At 50.8% G+C, this 17,705-nt stretch overlaps 1 protein-coding gene across 2 annotated transcripts; it reads left to right on the forward strand.

The window, feature by feature from the left end:
- Positions 1 to 4,675: 4,675 nt before the first annotated feature.
- On the forward strand, positions 4,676 to 17,371 carry RBFA (ribosome binding factor A). Of its 2 annotated transcripts, XM_037148084.2 has the most exons (7): positions 4,676 to 4,897; positions 5,728 to 5,770; positions 6,719 to 6,895; positions 7,388 to 7,500; positions 10,083 to 10,167; positions 14,260 to 14,327; positions 15,375 to 17,371. In XM_037148084.2, the coding sequence occupies exons 1-7, from the start codon at positions 4,737 to 4,739 to the stop codon at positions 15,541 to 15,543; spliced, it is 816 nt and encodes a 271-aa protein (XP_037003979.2). In that variant the 5' UTR covers positions 4,676 to 4,736; the 3' UTR covers positions 15,544 to 17,371. The 2 variants fall into 2 exon arrangements, with proteins under 2 accessions (XP_037003979.2, XP_053520265.1); XM_053664290.1 differs by lacking the exon at positions 10,083 to 10,167.
- Positions 17,372 to 17,705: the final 334 nt, after the last annotated feature.

Below are 17,705 nucleotides of genomic sequence, written 5' to 3' on the forward strand. Positions count from 1 at the left end.
CGCTTGGCTCCTCGAGTCTGTTGAACAGGCAGCACTCTCGGCCCTCCCCTGAGTTGTTCTGCTTTTTGGAAATGGTAATGCAGGTGATGCCCACACTCGGTGACGCTCTGACATGACTGGAAGCATGTCTGACACACAGTCATGCTTGTACCAGGCTCCACAGGTTCAAAGCTGAGGGAGAGGACAGCCCTGGTCTCAAAGAGCCCTGGGTCACTGTGAGACCCTGCAGAGAGGCCAGGTGCCCAGGACTAGTCCTGGACCCAGATGGGGACAGATCCGGTCCCTGGCTCCCTTCAGAAACTCCTTCTTGGGGCAACATAATGAATCTCTGACTACAAAAGGTCGTTTTTCTTCCTCAATCTCTTCACTGGAAACTGGAGGAGGGGGGAGCTGTTGAGGCCAGTTACCACGAGAGCCTGGATGACCTGCTCCGGTGATCAGACTTTGTGATGTTGATGGCGGGCCTGACACCCCCGACCCAGGGGCTGATGGGGGGGAGGGAGCTGAGGCTGATGAAGCCCACCACCATCCGCGTCAGTGTTGGTAAGGGTATGGCCCGTTGTCCAAGTGCAGGCCCTGTGGCTAGGAGGCCACGGAGCAGGAGTTCTCACGAGATTCCTGGCATCTGTGGTCGACATTTTCCCCGAGTGGCTAAAAAATCCACTTTGATGGGTGGAGTGCTGAGCTGCTTATTTAGAAATATTTCTGATTTTTGTCTTCACCTCTTTTTGAACCTCAGATCAGTGAGGGAATTTTCAAATCCGGGTTTGGGCATCCACTTTTGGTAGGGGCATTGCAGTTTGATCTCCTAGGTGTAATTAAGCAAAATTTACGGGGATGAATTTTCTGAGCCTTCACTTTAAAAAATGACAGTGTTAGTTTGGTTATTCGACATTTCCGTAGTGCTGTCTGTGTTTGTATGCAGGAGGTAGTGGGCTGGTGCTTTAACCTAGTACTAGGGCAGGCTGCTGCGGCATTCATAAAGAAAGGACAAAGAGTCCTTGCAACCTCCACCAGCGACAGCACACAGGAGGGTCAGGGCTGACGCCAAGCTGCTGGCCTCTGCAGGTCAGTGGCCGAGGACACAGGCATGCACTGGCCCGCCCCTCTTGGGTTATCTGTGAGCAAACAGTGCTGTCCTGCAGCCCCACTGGCCGAGCCAACCTGCTGGAGCTTCTCTGAGAATTCAGATCCTCCACATGGGCATTACGTGCTTTGGGAGATGTCACAGGCCAGTGACCACAGTAAAGATTCTGGGGAGATAGACACTCCAGGAACGGGCCTGGAACCCAGCTTCCCCCACAGCCCATGGGCAAGCCAGGGGTGCTCTGTGCCCTGACTGGCCCTGACCGGGGCAGCTGCTCCTGGCTGGTCAGTAGTGGGCTCCTCGTAGGTTTCTGCTGGAAGGAAAGGGTTTTCTTCTGAGCATCCACCCGCTGTTTTGTGTTGAAGTGACAGTTACAGGTGGCATTTGTGGCTGCTTCATTTTTTAGTGTGTGTACAAAGTGCATATAAAACTGGTATCGGGGGCCATTTGGGGATGTGGTATGAACTCAGAACAGCTCTGGGGCTCAGACTTACAGTTTATCACAGGGAAAGGATGTGGAATGAAATCAGCAAACATACACAGTTTATCTGCTGGAGTCCAGGAGACACATGGCACGAGCCTCCAGTTACCCTCCCTCAATGGGTAGTTCACAACACACACAGCGTTTCCAACCAGGGAAGCGCACCCAAGCCTCAGTGTCAAGTGGCCACGTAGGTATGGAGTGCCCACAGGTCTGACATCAGATACTTACTCTCCAGCCTTTCCAGAGGTCACAATGACATAGAGTGGGCGAGGGTTCCAGATAAGCAAAAAGGAGGCATTCACCCCAAATTCCATTTTTAGCACAAACTGTCTGGCTGTGCTCAAAGTCCTAAGGATAAGGAGATAACCCATCAGGCAGTGAACCCCAAGGGCTCAGAGGTCATCTCCCAGAGGTCTGTGTTTGGAATGCGCAGAGTCTGAGCTCTCCGAGCCTGTCTGCTGAGTTAACCTTTTATTTCACCAGTCATCCCTGACCCTTGACCCACCCGGTGCAGCCATTGCATGCATTCTTGTATTTTGGTACCAGCTTGATTGTTTGTCCATTGCCCCGCCACTTCTCTGTTCCTCTTGACACACTTGTGCTATACCATAAGTATATAAGTTAGCTACTATTTAGCTAAATCTAGCTTTTACTTGAGCCAGTCATTGCCCATTGTTATATTCTGAAGAGGCTTTAACTCAATCTCCCAATCCAATTGATCATCAATAGCAGTATTATCTTATGACTTATTTACATTAGGTAGTTAAATTCTACCAACAATGCTAGTGCTACACCATATCACAATACAATCACGATTTAATTCAGTTTCATTACAGGACAAATCAGTAACAGTTACAGAGGTATTTGCCACACTTTCTCAAGAGAATTGGCTCTTGCCTCCACACTAGATAGTTTGTGGACGGGTGTTACAGTTGGTCATGATTCAGTTACCGCTGGGTTCCAAGTCATTTGGGACCAAGCCAGTCACCCTGCGGTTTCCAGTGTGTGCTGTCACATAGCAGGGTCCACTTATGGGGAGGACAAGTGTTTCCAGAAGAGTTCTTATCCCTGCTAACTATACCACAGGATATGCGGTCTGGGGCAGCCACAGTGACAAGTGCCCCCAGGTAACATCCACAGGGTTAGGGGTCCTTAAGGTCGCAAAGGTGTTCCCTCAACAGCTAGGAACGTCACAGGGCTACTCTGACCTCTGTCTGCATTAAAGTAGTCAGGAGGCCCTGGTGGTTACAGCCCTTTCCCTGCGCTGGGTTCTAGTGTTACTTATCACCACACTGAGTCTGCCTGGCCCACTGCACTAGGAACCTCCTCTTTCCAGACAGACCCCCTTCCTTCGCATTCTTCTTGGAAGAGAACTCCCTCTAATCTGCTCATTCTAGCTAGGAAATCTTCTTCCTCTGAATGCTGATACTCCTCAAAGGCGCATTCTGCTTGTCCAGTCATGCCGGGACCAGCACCTCTGTCCCCAAAGGCCCTTTTAGGTCTGGTGGGCCAGCATTTAGTCCACTATGCATGTTGTACCATTGCGTGATAATGGCCTGGTTGCAGTTAAGATAATGTGTTTTGCACCCAAAAATGTAAGGTCCCTAGTACTAGGGTTGGATGAGTGGTCATACCCAGGTGTGATTTAGAGTGTGCACAAGCCTCCTGCAACCTTCCCCTCACAGGGCCGGGATGTGAAACCAGAATATGAAGATCAAGAGACAAAACAGCTCTGAATGGTTTTCCTCAACTAATCTGTATTTCAGAGACCATCCTTTGTTGAAGAATGTCACTCTGACACCTCACATTGGAAGTGCCACCCATCAGGCCAGATGGCAGATGATGGAAAACTTGGTTGGAAGCATCCTGGCCTATCTCAGTGGCTTTCCCATTCCTAATGAAGTGCTAGTTACATGATATGTGTGGGCTGAGGATTAAGAGGAGTGAAATATGGCAGATTAAATGGGAGAATATAATTTTGTGTGTTGTATTTATGTAAGAGTCCAACATACAGATTGGTTTACTATCATTTTATCTGAAAACCAAGGATAGCAACGACACTGACCATTCACTGAGAGCCCGCTAGGGGCTTTACTTCCATTCTCACTCCATCCTTAAAGCTGTAGGAGAGGTGTCATCATTTGTCATGACCCTGAGCCCAGTTAATCCTCTAACGGTTGGAACTTGCAAATATTTCCATTTGGATTAAAAGCCTGGGCTAGGTCTGTGGATTTTTCATCGGCCGTTGCTTTTTATTCTATTAAATTCCCACAGCCCCACGGGGTAGGTAGCCTTCCTTAAACTGGAATCCCTGTGCACGCCTTTATTTCAATCATTCAAAAAATGACGATGGAGGACCTTCCAAGTGCCAGAGCTGTTCTCGGTGCTGGGGCTTCCGTAGGGAACAAGTCGCCACTGTCGAGGGGTTGCTGACTAGTGGGGGACAAGACCAAAGAGCACAGAGTCTCTGAGAGCCAGTGACGAGCACGGGGGACCTTGGCAGGGCTGCCGCCGGCGGTCCCCGGGTGACGGTGACGACGAGCCGGGTAGCAGTGTGCCTCCATTCTGCAGGGTAGACCTGCTGAGAAGGTGGCACAGGAAGAAAACGTTCCGCGTGAGCAAAGGGACTGGTAGTTTCAGGAGTCAGAAACATGAGGGCTCCATTCCAGACGCCCCCGAACCACAAGCTAAGAGCTCTCACTACCCTTCCGCCCCATTTCTCCTCTTGCTATTTTGTGGAAGGCGAGCTGCAGCGCAGCCCCATTCGTTAAGTTCCAGCGCCGGCAAACGCTGCGCTCCTACCCGCACAGCAGTCAGGTGGTGCCGCCTGGCCCTGCCCCGTTGCTTCACGCCACGCCCACCCCTCATCTAGGCCCCGCCCCACGTTCTCTACAACGCTCCTCACGCTCGTCACCACCCCCTGCGTCTCCACCGCTCCGCCTGCACGTCGCCGCTAGGCTCGGATCCCCGCCCAGTCACTTCAGGTTCCACCCCTCCGTGCGTCGCTCCGCCTCACGTTTCCCGACTCGCTGCTTCAAGTCCCTCCTACTTGTCTTCGAGGCCCCTACCCTGCACTTCGCCCCGCCCCACGTGGCCCCGCCCTTTACGTCCCGCCCAGCGTCGATTCGCCGCTCCCTGCTCTGCCTCAGGGATCTCTTGGTCGCCATGTGGGTGGCGGCCCCCCGGGTGCTGGGGGTATCCCCTGGGCTCCGGGCGCTGCTCGGTAGGCGCCACGCGGGGCTTCTTCCCAGCGGCGCCCGAGGCCTACATAGCTCACCGGTCCCCTGCGGCAAGAACCTGCTCAAGAAGTTTGCCTCGAAAACCAAGTACGGCAGCCTGAATGCATGAGGGTATGGGGGTGGAGGGGGTGCCCTCGGGGCGGGAGTGAGGCCCACCAGGCTGCGGTCCGCGGACCACAGGGGTCCGCGGGGCAGGGGTGGGACCCCCGGGCACCGCGTCAGCAAGCGTAGCATTTGCTTGTCATATTAGTGGTTATTGAAAAGTCACCAGCAGTTCCGCTGCTCCGTTAACATTGCGCCGTTTTTGCCACCTGGCCTTTGTTCTGTTGTTACAGGTGAGATGATAGTGTTAGGGGACGGCCCCAGATACACTGAGAGCTGGACGTGTTCGTTGCTACTGGGGTGTGTCTTTAGGCCGTTTCAGCTGACAAAGCAAAAAAAGAGGAGCACACCTGCAAACGCACTTACCTGTAAACATTTCTGCGTGTCACCATGTGGGTCTGTCGTAAGTGAAACTGGAGTTCATACAGTTCTCCAGCTCTGATCCACTGCCACACGGACGGTTCTAGCTTTCTTCCTTGCTCACCTGGAACTTCCTCCCACACCTGTTGGCGTAGCTGTTCCGCTGCCCCAAGTCAGTAGAGCGCAGCGCCCCGTGCAGTCGGACAGGCGTGTTTGTAAGACGCTCCACTGCCTGTGGGAGGGAGGGAGACTTCGAGTGGAAACCGAGGTGCAATTAGAGCCCTGTCTCTGCCCACAGTCCCCGCCATTGTCAGGTAACTTCCGATTCTCATAACATCAACATCAGAAGTCCCTTAGAAACCGTTGAGGTGTCACAAGCTTGAGTTAGCTTATGTAATTTTTTCTTCTTTAATTTGCTGTCAGTATCCAACACAGTTTTTACTTTCTCCCCGTAGAAAGAAGTTTTGGTATGAAGGCCCTTCCCTGGGCTCTCACCTGGTGAGTAGAGTGGCCGCGACAGGGGCGAGGTTCCAGGAGTCTGCAGCCGGGTGGCCCTTCCATCCCCATAGTGGGCAGTGCAGGGTCTGTAGGGGCTGGACCGGATGAATTGGTAACGTGGAGTTTTGGTGTTAAAAAATATAATGGACACCAAAGTTTCCCAGAATGTCATACTTACGATCAAATTCTAACATAGCAATGTGCACTCAGTTTTCAGTGCGTGTGTGTGTGTGTGTATCAAACATACACATGGATACATTGTAAAAGTCTATGTAATGAATGACTTTAGTTAGGAAAAAACACCGTGTACTAAAAACCATTGATTTTTTTAAAAATTTATTGATATTAGAGAGACAGGAAGGAAGAAAGAAACATCAATTTGTCGTTCCACTTATTCATGCATTCATTGCTCGATTCTTGTATGTGCCATGACTGGGGATCAAACCAGCAACCTTGGCATGTCAGGATGATGCTCCAACCAACTGAGCTACCTGGCTAGGGCTCTACGGTACATTTTAAGAGGGAGAATTTTATGATATGTTGATTATATTTCTGTAAAAGTTTTTCTTGAAAAAATATATACTGGCAGTTATTTTTATAAAATCTAGAAGGATCCAACTCTGTAAAATGAAGTGTATTTTTTTTAATCTTCACCTGAGGACATGCCCATTGATTTTAGAGAGAGGGGAAGGGAGGGAGAGAAATATTGATCAGTTGCCTCTCATACCCACCCCTACTGGGGATGGAACCTACGACCTTTTGGTCTGCAGGGAATGACACTCCAACCGAGTGAGTCACACTGGCCAGGGCTAAGCTAAGGTGACTGAGCATAACATTTTCTTGTTTACAAGGTGCTCAAGTTCTTCCCAGTGGCTTTTTTTTTGTAAGCGAATACAAGTTTGTTGTAGAGCCTAATGTTAGCCTTTGTGTGTGTCCTTGTTAATGCAGACTCACAAGCCGTCCCAGCTGGATTTCCTGACAAAGAGCACCTCAAGAAAAACCAAGAAGGAGGACCACGTGCGCCTGAGGGCCCTGAACGGCCTCCTCTACAAAGCGCTCACCGATTTGCTGTGCACCCCTGAAGTGAGCCAAGAGGTCTACAACCTGAATGTGGAGCTGTCCAAGGTAGGCCAAGGGGCCAAACTGAGAAGGAACGGGGCTGGGGACTGCGAGCCCAGCTGCTGGGAAAGAGGCGCCGGGTCACTCCCAGGGTCTTTGGTCTGGGTTGCATGAGCGTTGCTAAGCGTGGCCATTTCAGCACTAAAGACAGATGGAGGGGACGCATGTGTTACCAAAGCAGGGAAGGGAGGTGTCTCTGACCTGATGGCAGCAAGTGCAGAGTCAGACGCCCAGTCGGTGTGGGCACTGGAGCATTTGAAGACCTGTGGGTCAGATACGTGGATACGTCACCTTTGTCTCAGAGTAAAGATGAAGGAGGTGACTTCCTGCCATTGGTCTACTAAGAGGAGTGTGGCTGTGAGTGTGGTGCCTGCTACGGTGCGGCTGGAGCACCAGCTTAGGTGGTGGGTGTAGATGGTTGTCGCACTAGCATCTGGCTCCTGCGTGTTGTCTGTCTGCGGAAAACCCACTGACACTGAAGGGGTGGCGGGCCCTCAGGTGTCTCTGACAGCGGACTTCTCTGCCTGCCGCGTGTACTGGAAGACACCGCTCCCTGCCGAGCAGAACGCAGATGCCCAGGCCACCCTGCAGAGGCATGCAGCACGTATGAGGTGAGGACACTGTGCCAGCCCAGTGTGTTTGCTCTTGCAGCACCTGGAGTTTCCCAGTCTGTTTAGTGATGTATCTTTGCTTTTGAGAAAAATTTTGGAAGTGTTTTTTTTAACTTCACAGTATAATTCACATTTTCATACAAGCCGTAATCTAGGTGTTACTCAGAGTGCGGTCCTGGATCCCTAGTGGCCCCTGAGCTCTCTGGGGGTGTCCGTCAGGTTAAAGCTGTCGTCACAGTGGGATGTTACTTCCTTTCTCACCGTGTGGACATTTGCACCAAAGCTCCAGTGGGTAGATCTGTGGGCCCAGAGGCCCTGAGCTCGTGGTACCTCCATGCTGCCTGCTCGCAGTGAACACAGGGCCAGTTTTATTTAAGAATGTCCTTTATGGATAAGCAAATGCTACTAATGTCATTAAATTCTGACCCTGGGGTACGGATCTGTTTCGTATCGTGTGTGGTGGGGAGTGTGCCTGCAGCCCTGTGAGGGGCTGGGGTGGAGTGGCTGTCCCTGGGAAGATGCTGTGCACATGGAAATAGACTTTTTCACCTGAAGGAACAAGAGAACCAACCGTGGTTTTTCAGATTTGGGTACTATGACAGACGTTTTCTGCCAATGAGCCAAGTGAACCTGTCACTTTAGGGAAAACAATTGATCATACTTGTTGCCAGTGATAAAATTCAAGCCTTCAAGTAAAAATCAGGTTTTTAAGCGTTGTTTGTACTGCTGCAAGTTTGGCAGCTTTCCAACACATGCAGCCTCTTGATGAGATGGGTGGTGACAGGTGTCAGCCTTCTGAAAATGGCAGACCTTGGTGAGCCAGTGTCTCCTGAGGACCAGGGTGTGAGGTCACAGAACCATGCGGGAAGAAAGGTCAGCTCAAATGCAAGAGAGCCCAGGGGGTTCCTTGTGATGGTGTGACGTGTTCATTGGTCTGGTGTCTGATTCCACATTGCACCTAATCTTTAAAAAGCCACCATGTATTGAGTTTTTGTTTAGCACCAAAAAGATCCACACTTCTCGTAAGCGTGTTTAGACAGCCCTCCATTTTCCAGTCACAGACCTGTGCGAGGCCAGGTTTCCTTCTTATGTTTCAACCAAAACAACATCGGAACAGATTGGATGCAAGTGCAGACATGATAATCCGGCTGTCTTCCATTAAGCTGGGCATTAAAGAAACCTGCAACTGTGTACACAGCACCACTCTTTGCAGTAACTTTTTTTTTTTTTAAGATTTTATTTATTTATCTTTAGAGGGGAAGGGAAGGAGAGAGAGGGAGAGAAACATCAATGTATGGTTGCCCTTTGTGCATCCCCTGCTGGGAATTGGCCTGCAGGGAACTGGCTTGCAACCCAGGTATGTGCCCTGACTGGGAATCGAACCGCGATTGTCTGGTTCGCAGGCCTGCACTCAATCCACTGAGCTACAACAGCCAGGTTGCAGTAACTTTTTTTAGAAAAGTTATTTTTCATTAAAAATGTCTATGTGAACATTCAGTGGGTTTAAGTGAATTAATACATACATATATTTTAAATTCCTAGTATTTCTAGTATGGTATGTATTGCTGGCTATAATCCACATAAACAAAAGCTCTTCAGGGATCTTCAGTAATTTTTTAGTGTAAAGCAGCCCTGAGGTTTTGAGAACTGCTGAGCTAGGTGATAGTAGAGAAGTTACTCAGTTTCCTCAGGCTTAAAATACCCAGAAACTCAACCTGCCAGCCTCTCAGAATTGGAATCCCTCCCTCCCACTGTCCTTGGCTTTCTCCCACTCTTGTCCCTCTCCCCGGTCCCCTGCACTGTCAGAAGGGGGCAGATACTGACAAGTCAGAGTCACACAGGAGCTGCCACACTCATCTCTGTGTGGCTCTCCTGTGTCACAACCACAGACGTCCACCACAGTGGTCCCTCAGAGTCTGTAAAGCTGCTTATTAAAGGCTGGCAAGTGCATTTCACTTTTACATTTAACAGAACAAGAAAACGAGAAATCTAACAAGTGTTGCCATAAAAGTACCATCCCCTGATTAATTTTTAGGTAGCTAGAAAATTCAGTTAAACAGAATGTCCTCTTCCCTCACTCCTCTGGTAGCCCTGGGTTTAGTGTGTTCCATGATCCACTGTCTCTGAGTGGATGTGCTGTGTGTCACAGCCACATTGTCATCGGATACTTGTACCGAGTCACCTTTTACCTCCTTGTTGCATAACCAAAGACCACAGAGATCACTTCTGTGTGACATGGGTGGTGGGTGGCATCGTTGTGGGGCATATCCATTGGTAGGAGGATGAAGCGTTGACGGTGGTTAGTGACCAGCCATGGAGCCCATGGCCACCGTGATGCCCAGGTGGGAGCCTCCAGTTAGATACTATTATTTAGACTTTAGAGAGATCATTTTTTATCCCTTCTGTGATGTGCGGTTGGCTGAAGACTTCTGGGCAGATACTTTCATCTTTGAGTAATGTGATAAGCAAATCTTATTTCTTATGTCTGTGTGAAATCATCATAAATTTTTTGTTTCTGGCACTGTCACATCTCTCCTCTCAGTGTCACCTGCCTTGCACTAATGTGCATTCTCTCTCTCTAGGCATCTTTTGATGTCCCAGCAGACTCTGAGGAACATGCCACCAATAGTGTTTGTTCAGGACAAAGACCACGCAGCTCTCGCCGAGGTGAGGCCTCTAAGTAATGGACTTTGTAATGTACACTTTTACATAGGTAGAATTTCTAAGAAGATAATATATACAGTTTTACAAACTAATACTTGGAAGGGTATACATGACAAGTAAGACCCCAGGCTTATTCCCAGCAACAGTCACCAGAGGTAACCTTGTTTTCTGACTTTAGTTTTTTTATGTTTATCTCTGTAACTCTTAACTACTAAGTCAGATCTCCAGGTCTCGATTTATGAACCTGAGGCGGTCAAAGCTGCCTGCCCTCCTCTGCTTGCTGCCTGCTCTCACTTCCCCGGACTTCAGCCCAGCCACGGCTGTTTTATACCGTTAAGGCTCACAAGGTTTACATTCTGCCCTGTGACTATAACTTTTACAGTTACCTTGCTTGCTTTAGTTATAGGTTAATTATAAAGGTTAAAACCTGTAACTATATATGTGTATTATTTACGTATTTATTTATAGAGATCGGGAGAGAAACATCAATGTGTGGTGGCCTCTCACGCGCCCCCTACTGGGGACCTGGCCCACAACTCAGGCCTGTGCCCTGACAGGGAATCAAACTGGCGACCCTTTGGTGTACTGCCCATGCTCAATCTACTGAGCTACACCAGCCAGGGCATATGTGTGTGTGTATTTTAATCCGGCTGGTGGTTACCTGGTGTTTATTAAGGTATGCTATACCTTTAAAAAGTTTATCAAAAAAAGCCCCGGCTGGTGTGGCTCAGTAGATGAAACATCAAACATGTTGATGTTTCTCTCTCTTTCTCCCGCCCCATGTCTCTAAAAATATATAATAAAAATTTTTTAAAGAAGCTTATCCAAAGAAACCACTAAGTAGCATTTACAATATTAAGATTAAGTGGCTATTATTTACTATAGAACTAAGTATTTAGATCCACAGAGAAAAAATATCTAATTGGACATCTTTTTGTCTCATTATTCATTATACAAGTGATACTGCAAGTATTATACAAATAATAACCTTGACAGATGGAAAAGAAAAAAAAGGAGTGAAGTTACAGTGTCTGCCTTAAAGAATCCAGCAAAACCCCAGCTGGCGTGGCTCAGTGGATTGGGAATTGTCCTGTGAACCACAAAGGTGCTGGTTCGATTCCCAGTCAGGGCATGTACCTAGGTTGCAGGTTCAGTTCCCTGGGGCAGAGGTCCTTCCTCAACCTTTTAGGTACCTAGGTACCTTGGGCTGGTTTTATAGAAGATAATTTTTTCCATGGCCTGGGCCAGGGCAGATGGTTTTGAGATGATTCAAGTACATTACATTCAAACTAACCCCCAACCAGCACTGGCCTGTGGCCTGGAGGTTGGGGACCCCTACCCTCAGGCACATAGGGAAGGCAATCAATCGATGTTTCTCACATCAGTGTTTCTCACCTTCTCTTTCTCCCTCCCTTCCCCTCTCTAAAATATAAAATAAAATAATAAAATATAAAAAATAAAATAAAATATAAAATAAAAGAATCCACCCAGGCACATGTGGTCAAACTGGGAGAAGGAAACCTGAGCTGGCTGGAGGATGAACCCTCTGCTCCCTGGCCTTCCCTGCCCTTTCCTCTGAGGTGGTAGAACAGCAGTCACCAGGCCCCACCTGGATCTGTGGGTTCCTGTCCAGAAGCTGCTGGAAGGAGGTGGTACCTGAGATGCTCGTTCTAGAGAGGCCCTTTCTCCAGAGTTGGTGCTGGCGGGTGTCTCTGTTGGAGGCTGCCTCAGGCCTGTGCAGCGTCCATCCCACTGTGTCTGTCCCACTGCATCCCACATGTGCCCACAGGAGGTGGTAAAGCACCTGATTATGTGCCCCACGGCCAGGGTGGGTCCTGCAGGTACCCAGAGCCCAGGAGGCAAAGTGAAGACTTGGTCTCGGCTTGGCTCACTGTCATGAAGTCTGTCTCACGACAGGTAGAAGTAAGTAAAGGCCGGACTAGGAGGGGGTCTCAGATGCGCCCAGAGGAGTATTTGAGGGCATGTCATCTCCTGCTTGCCCTTGTGTTTGTAACAGGCTGAAGTCAGCCCATGGGAAGGCAGCTTGGATAGACACAAAAATTAAAGTTGGGAATATGGATGAAACTTTGAGTCTTCTACCAGTTTATTCAGTGTCTTATGTTGGGTGCACTGTGTGGAACACTTGCAGATGCAAATGGTAGTAGTGTTAACAGTTTCGCCTCCTTCCTGTACATTCTCAGGATGGTCTACAGGTCACTAGTATGGACATTTCAGAGGGGTAGTGATAAGCTCTAGCCACACTGAGCCCACTACTGCTGGTAAAGCCAGGTGGGGGGCTCAGTGTCATGGTCGTCAGGAGCACATACGTGAAACCACAAAAGTCCTAGTGCACACCCTGCCTCGGCGAGGCTAACCAGACAGTACAGGTCCCGACCAGAGCAATAGGCTCCCGAGCTGCCGGGGAGAGGCCTATGAACAGTGCTGCTTTGGAGGCTGAGGTCGAACCTGCAGAAGCTGAGTGGACGGTACCCCACCATCCCCTGAGGGTATCGATGGCAGTGGGAGGGTGTGTGTGGTCCCACAGACACCGGGCTTATGTTAGCAGCAGCTGAATGTACTCTGGTGCGAGCCACCTGTCCTGTGCCCAGTACCTCACACCAGGAGCCAAAGGAGAGGCTTGTGCTCTGGTTCTGTTTATAAGAAGTACAAGGACAGGCGTGCCCCACCTTCGGCTTTGGAAATCACAACACAGGCTGCTTTGGGGCGGGCGTGGAGGAGGGCTTGGTCTCCAAACGTCCGCTGCAGTGTCCCCTGAGGTTGCCGTGTGCAGCCCTGAGTTGTGCATGGAGGGGCTTGTGTGCTTGTCCTGTACACCTTACACTTCAACCGGCAGACATTTACAATGGGATTTTTTTCATAACTATAAAGGAAAAATGTCTAAATATTTAAAGAAAATGTATGGACTTGGAGGCCAATTTTGTGGTTTATTCCTTTCGCTTGTCAGTGGGCTGAGAGCAGAGCGCCAGCCTGGTGGAGTCAGTGCGGCCTGCACATGGGGCTCCCTACAGGATGGTCCCAGAGACCCAGTGGGCTGGCGGTCACGTGTCAGAACTGAGGGCTGCATTTGGTGATTTGATAACCTTTCTAAAGTAAGCTTTATCGATGGGTGATCTCCTGTCATGGGCAGAATGCACACCTCTCTGCTTACCCTGAGTAGCTGGCTCCCGTGCCCCTGGCGTACCTGATTTTTGGGCCTTGAGGACTGTCACTTAGGGCCTCTGGCTCGGGCAGTGCTTCAAGGCTCATCCCAGTGTTTCCTGTGGGTATGGCCCCTTTGGCCATAGGTATCCCAGGACAGGTATCTGCCCTGGGAACACAGCACAGCCATTCTCCGCCCGTCAGTACCTGATGGTCCTCTGTCCAAGTGAGACTGTGGGCAGCTGCCCTGTGCTCAGACTGGTAGCATCCATGGGCACCTGCAGACTGGGAGCGCCCAGTCTGGTGGGGTCAGCGCATGGCTGGAGCCCTGCAGGTCATCCCTCCTTCTGTGATGCCTTCGGGTCCTATTGGTTGTCTGGCTATGCAGCCGCGTGGTCCGGTCCACATACCTGGTCAGAGCGCGCATTGCGAGTCTTCCCTCCCCAACTATCCGTGGTATGCAGCATTACCAGTCCTGTGCTCAGACACACTCCCTAGGTCTGTGTCCTCGGAGGTCCAGGACCGTCCCCGGTGCCGTGGGGATCCTGCGCACTGGCTCTAGGGCACGTGCTCGTCCCCTTCCTCTCCCCATGCCTTCAGCACTTCCTGTGCAGCGGTGCAAGTTGCCTGGGTAATTCAGCTGATGTCCAGCTTCTGGGTCATAACCTTGACTTTTACGCATTTAAATCCAGTTCTGATATTTTTTATATTTTTAAAGACAGTTTTTAAAAACTGTTCATCAGAAAACGTGGCTGTTAGAACAGCTGTTTGAAAGCACAGGGGGTGAATGCGCCCAGCATCCGGAAATTGTCACCTCCGGCAGCGACATCTACCGGCGCCGGAAAGAGCCTACGGCGGTCGTCGCACATCCCTCGACGTCAGTCTGACGCGACGCCCTGCGATCTGGAGTGCTGAGTGGCTTGCTCTCTTTTTCAGGTGGATCGGTTACTGGCAGTCGCTGATCTCGGACCGGCAGATGAAGACCTTGTACGCAAGGACCTCAGGTAATACATGTGGACGTGCGTCCAGGTCTCCGGAGGGTGGTGGGTGCGGCTTTGCGGCAGCCCTGACGCCCAGCTGTGTCTGTGGGCGGGCGGGAGGGCTGCGTGGCCCGGGCGCATCTGGCCACAGGCTTCTGTGGGCCCTGGGGCCGTGGGTGTCCACCCGCAGTGCTGGGACCTCTGGCCTCTGTGGACACTGCAAAGACTTGTAGGTCAGAGCCGCGTGTTGCAGCCCTGTGAGCAAACGTTCGGCCATGTGTGGGGCCCGCGTTTTGTGGCGAGGCTGACTGGCAGTAGTGAACGTGGTGACGAGTGTGGTGGGTGAGGCAACATTGCAGGGTGGGCTTTGGAAAGGGTGGTGAGGAGTTGCGGGGTGTGTGGAGGTTCCAGTCCAGGCAGGGGAACAGCCCGAGCAGGCTTGCGGCCCGGGGTCCGAGACTGGCTGCACCTGCCTCCCCTGGGCTCTATTAGGACCCCAGCCTGCCAGGCGTGCTCCATTCTGGGACTGCGGGCCTGAGCAGAGGCTCCATGCTGCAGTGAGGCCCTGTGTCTTGGACCAGCAAGGAGCCCGCGGGGGGTGGGAGGGGAAAGCTGTGGGCGTGGGGTCTCTGGAGTGGAGAGTTGAAGGGTTCAGAGGGGCGACACAGCCAGATTTCGGGTTTAAAGGGTTCTCCCAGTTTGCTGTGGGCATAGAAACTTTTCTTTCGCTTTGGTTCATCAAGTTGGCTTGAGTATCAAAGGCTCCACCCAACTTGGGTGTTGGCCAAGTTTAAATGGGGGAAAAATTAAAAATATGTTTAATGACAGTGCAATGGCAGCGTCAGAACTGGGATGGCCGGTGCCACAGGCAGGTGCCACCAGTGCCCTGTGCGGTCCTGGGCTGCAGACCGCTCGCACCAGCCCCCATTGTGCTGTCCTCGCCACGTGCTGCAGGCCACTGCCCGGCATGAGGGTGGCTCATGGGCACGGGGCGCAGGGAGGTGCAGCACCAGCCAACCCAGGTGCCCCACTCAGTTGCTCTGGCGCTTTATCTGTATTTCTCTCCTCCAGGGACCTTGAGGCCCCAGAAGCCCCCTCACTATATGACACCCCCGGACCTGCCATGGGCTCTAATCTGTGCGGGATTGATCACGAGGCTCTCCACAAGCAGATTGCGGAGTACAAGAGGAGGAAGGAGAAAGGGCGCAGGGGCGTGCCTGGGGCTGGAGATGATAACTGAGCTACAAGACAAGTGGAAAGGCGGAAAAAGGCCAGGCCCCACGCAGTCGAGGAGCTCTCCCTGAAGAACTATCCGTGGGAGCTGGCGGGTGGAAACGACCTGGAATGTGGCAGGACCCTTCCTGAGAAGCTCACCCCAGGATGCGAGTGGGAGCGAGGATAAGCGGAGCTGGACACAAAGGCAGAGAGAGGTGGGGGCAGGAGGACTGAGGCTACTGTCGGTGACGGGCATGGGTTTTGAGGCTGCCCCATCCGAGTTCCGCTTCAGGAAGTGCTGTCAGCTGTAGTGTTTTTGCAGGAAAGCCTTTGGCGACTGGCAGCGGAGGTTTGTGAGGAGTCAGCTGCCACCTTCTGCCTCCCATGCTCCAACACTAGGTCTTCGGAGCGGTTTTATCAGACTTCGTTAATCTAGGTGAGAAAGCCAAGAGTAATTTTGAGTGTTTTAGTTATTAGAAGAAGAAAAGTAGAGGAAGAATCTATGAGAAATGACAAGATTCACTGCAGATTTTGCCTGAATTCTCTTCATATAAACCAGCAAAGTCTGGATGTGTGCTACATACGACCTCAGAGCACTGTCCTAAAATGTGTGTGAGTATGAGTGCCCTTGTCGCTCTCCGCCCTGTGGCTGCTGTCCCTGTGTCAGGTGAGACAGGTGATGAGGAGCTGGATCCTCATCGCCTGCAGGTTTGCCTCCTCACTGGTGTCCCTGTGACCCCAGTCACATTCATTCTGGGACGCACCCACAGAGGCGGGGACTCGGAGCCCTGCAGCGCACACGTGTCCGTGGCGGGTCAGGCATTCGTGTCTTGCTGTAAATGGCTGCTTTTCTTGGTGGGTTTTATGCCACATTGTCCACATTTTTGTCTTTTTTTTTTTTTAATCCCCACCTGAGGATATGTCTGTCCATTTTAGAGACAGAGGAAGCAGAAAGCCTCAGTGTGGGAGAGAAACACACACCAGACCAGGAGCTGAACCCACGGCCCAGGGATGTGCCCTGACCAGGAGCACAGATGTTCCCTTTAGATATGAAAGCAATTTGGTTTCCTTCTGTCTTTTTAAAAAACAAACTTTCAGTGATTGAAGGCAGAGCAGAGAAATTTTTTGCCTACAGTATTTCATTTATCTCTGGATAACGCTAAGTTCTGGGGAAGGCATGCCCTGTGACCCCATTTTCATAAGATTCACTTACGCATAGTACCTCTTAGCATGGAGCACAAGAAAGTCACGTTCGGCTTTTAAAAGTAAGCTGTTCTGGGAAGAACTTTGTGGAACTCTCAGTAAATATATGTCCAGTAAAGCCTCTTCACTCTGCCCCGAACAGCATGCCTCCCTGTGCTTCCACTTTGAGAGCAGACACTTGGGCGCTGCCTTTGTTGAGGGGCTCGATGCAGGGATGAGTCAGATGTGTGGTGCAGAGAGGCACCCTGTTCTTCCAGCAGAGTGACCGGTGTGACGGTGGCCTCTGTGCTGTGCAGGCTGGTCCTTCCCTCTAGGCAAGTTGAATTGCTGACGTTGGTCCCTGCTCAGGCCCCTGTCTTGCAAATTGGCACATGGGTCAGATACCTGCCTCACGCATCACTGGGGCCGAGAAAGTTTGTGAGGAGTCAGCTGCCACCTTCTGCCTCCCATGCTCCAACACTAGGTCTTCGGAGCGGTTTTATCAGACTTCGTTAATCTAGGTGAGAAAGCCAAGAGTAATTTCGAGTGTTTTAGTTATTAGAAGAAGAAAAGTAGAGGAAGAATCTATGAGAAATGACAAGATTCACTGCAGATTTTGCCTGAATTCTCTTCATATAAACCAGCAAAGTCTGGATGTGTGCTACATACGACCTCAGAGCACTGTCCTAAAATGTGTGTGAGTATGAGTGCCCATGTGTGCAAGTGTACACCTGTACGGGTGTCCGTGTGCGAGAGTATGTATGTGTGTACCTGTGCACGAGATTAGGCCTGCAAGATCTTAAGATACAACAATCATGACAGGCACTCACGCCCAGCCTATGCCGCCAACAGGTGTCTTGTGGGTTTGGCTCCATCTGAGGAGAAAAGGACAGTAAAACAGTAAAGGCTGTGGAAGGATCACAATCTGATTTCCAGAGTTACTACACTACAACAAAACTGCAAAGAAATAGGATATTATGGCCCATTCAAATGAAAAAATCCACA

Source organism: Artibeus jamaicensis, unplaced genomic scaffold, assembly GCF_021234435.1.
Source record: "Artibeus jamaicensis isolate MK-2021 breed Jamaican fruit bat unplaced genomic scaffold, CSHL_Jam_final contig_354, whole genome shotgun sequence".
In the NCBI taxonomy this organism is placed as follows: Eukaryota; Metazoa; Chordata; class Mammalia; order Chiroptera; family Phyllostomidae; genus Artibeus; species Artibeus jamaicensis.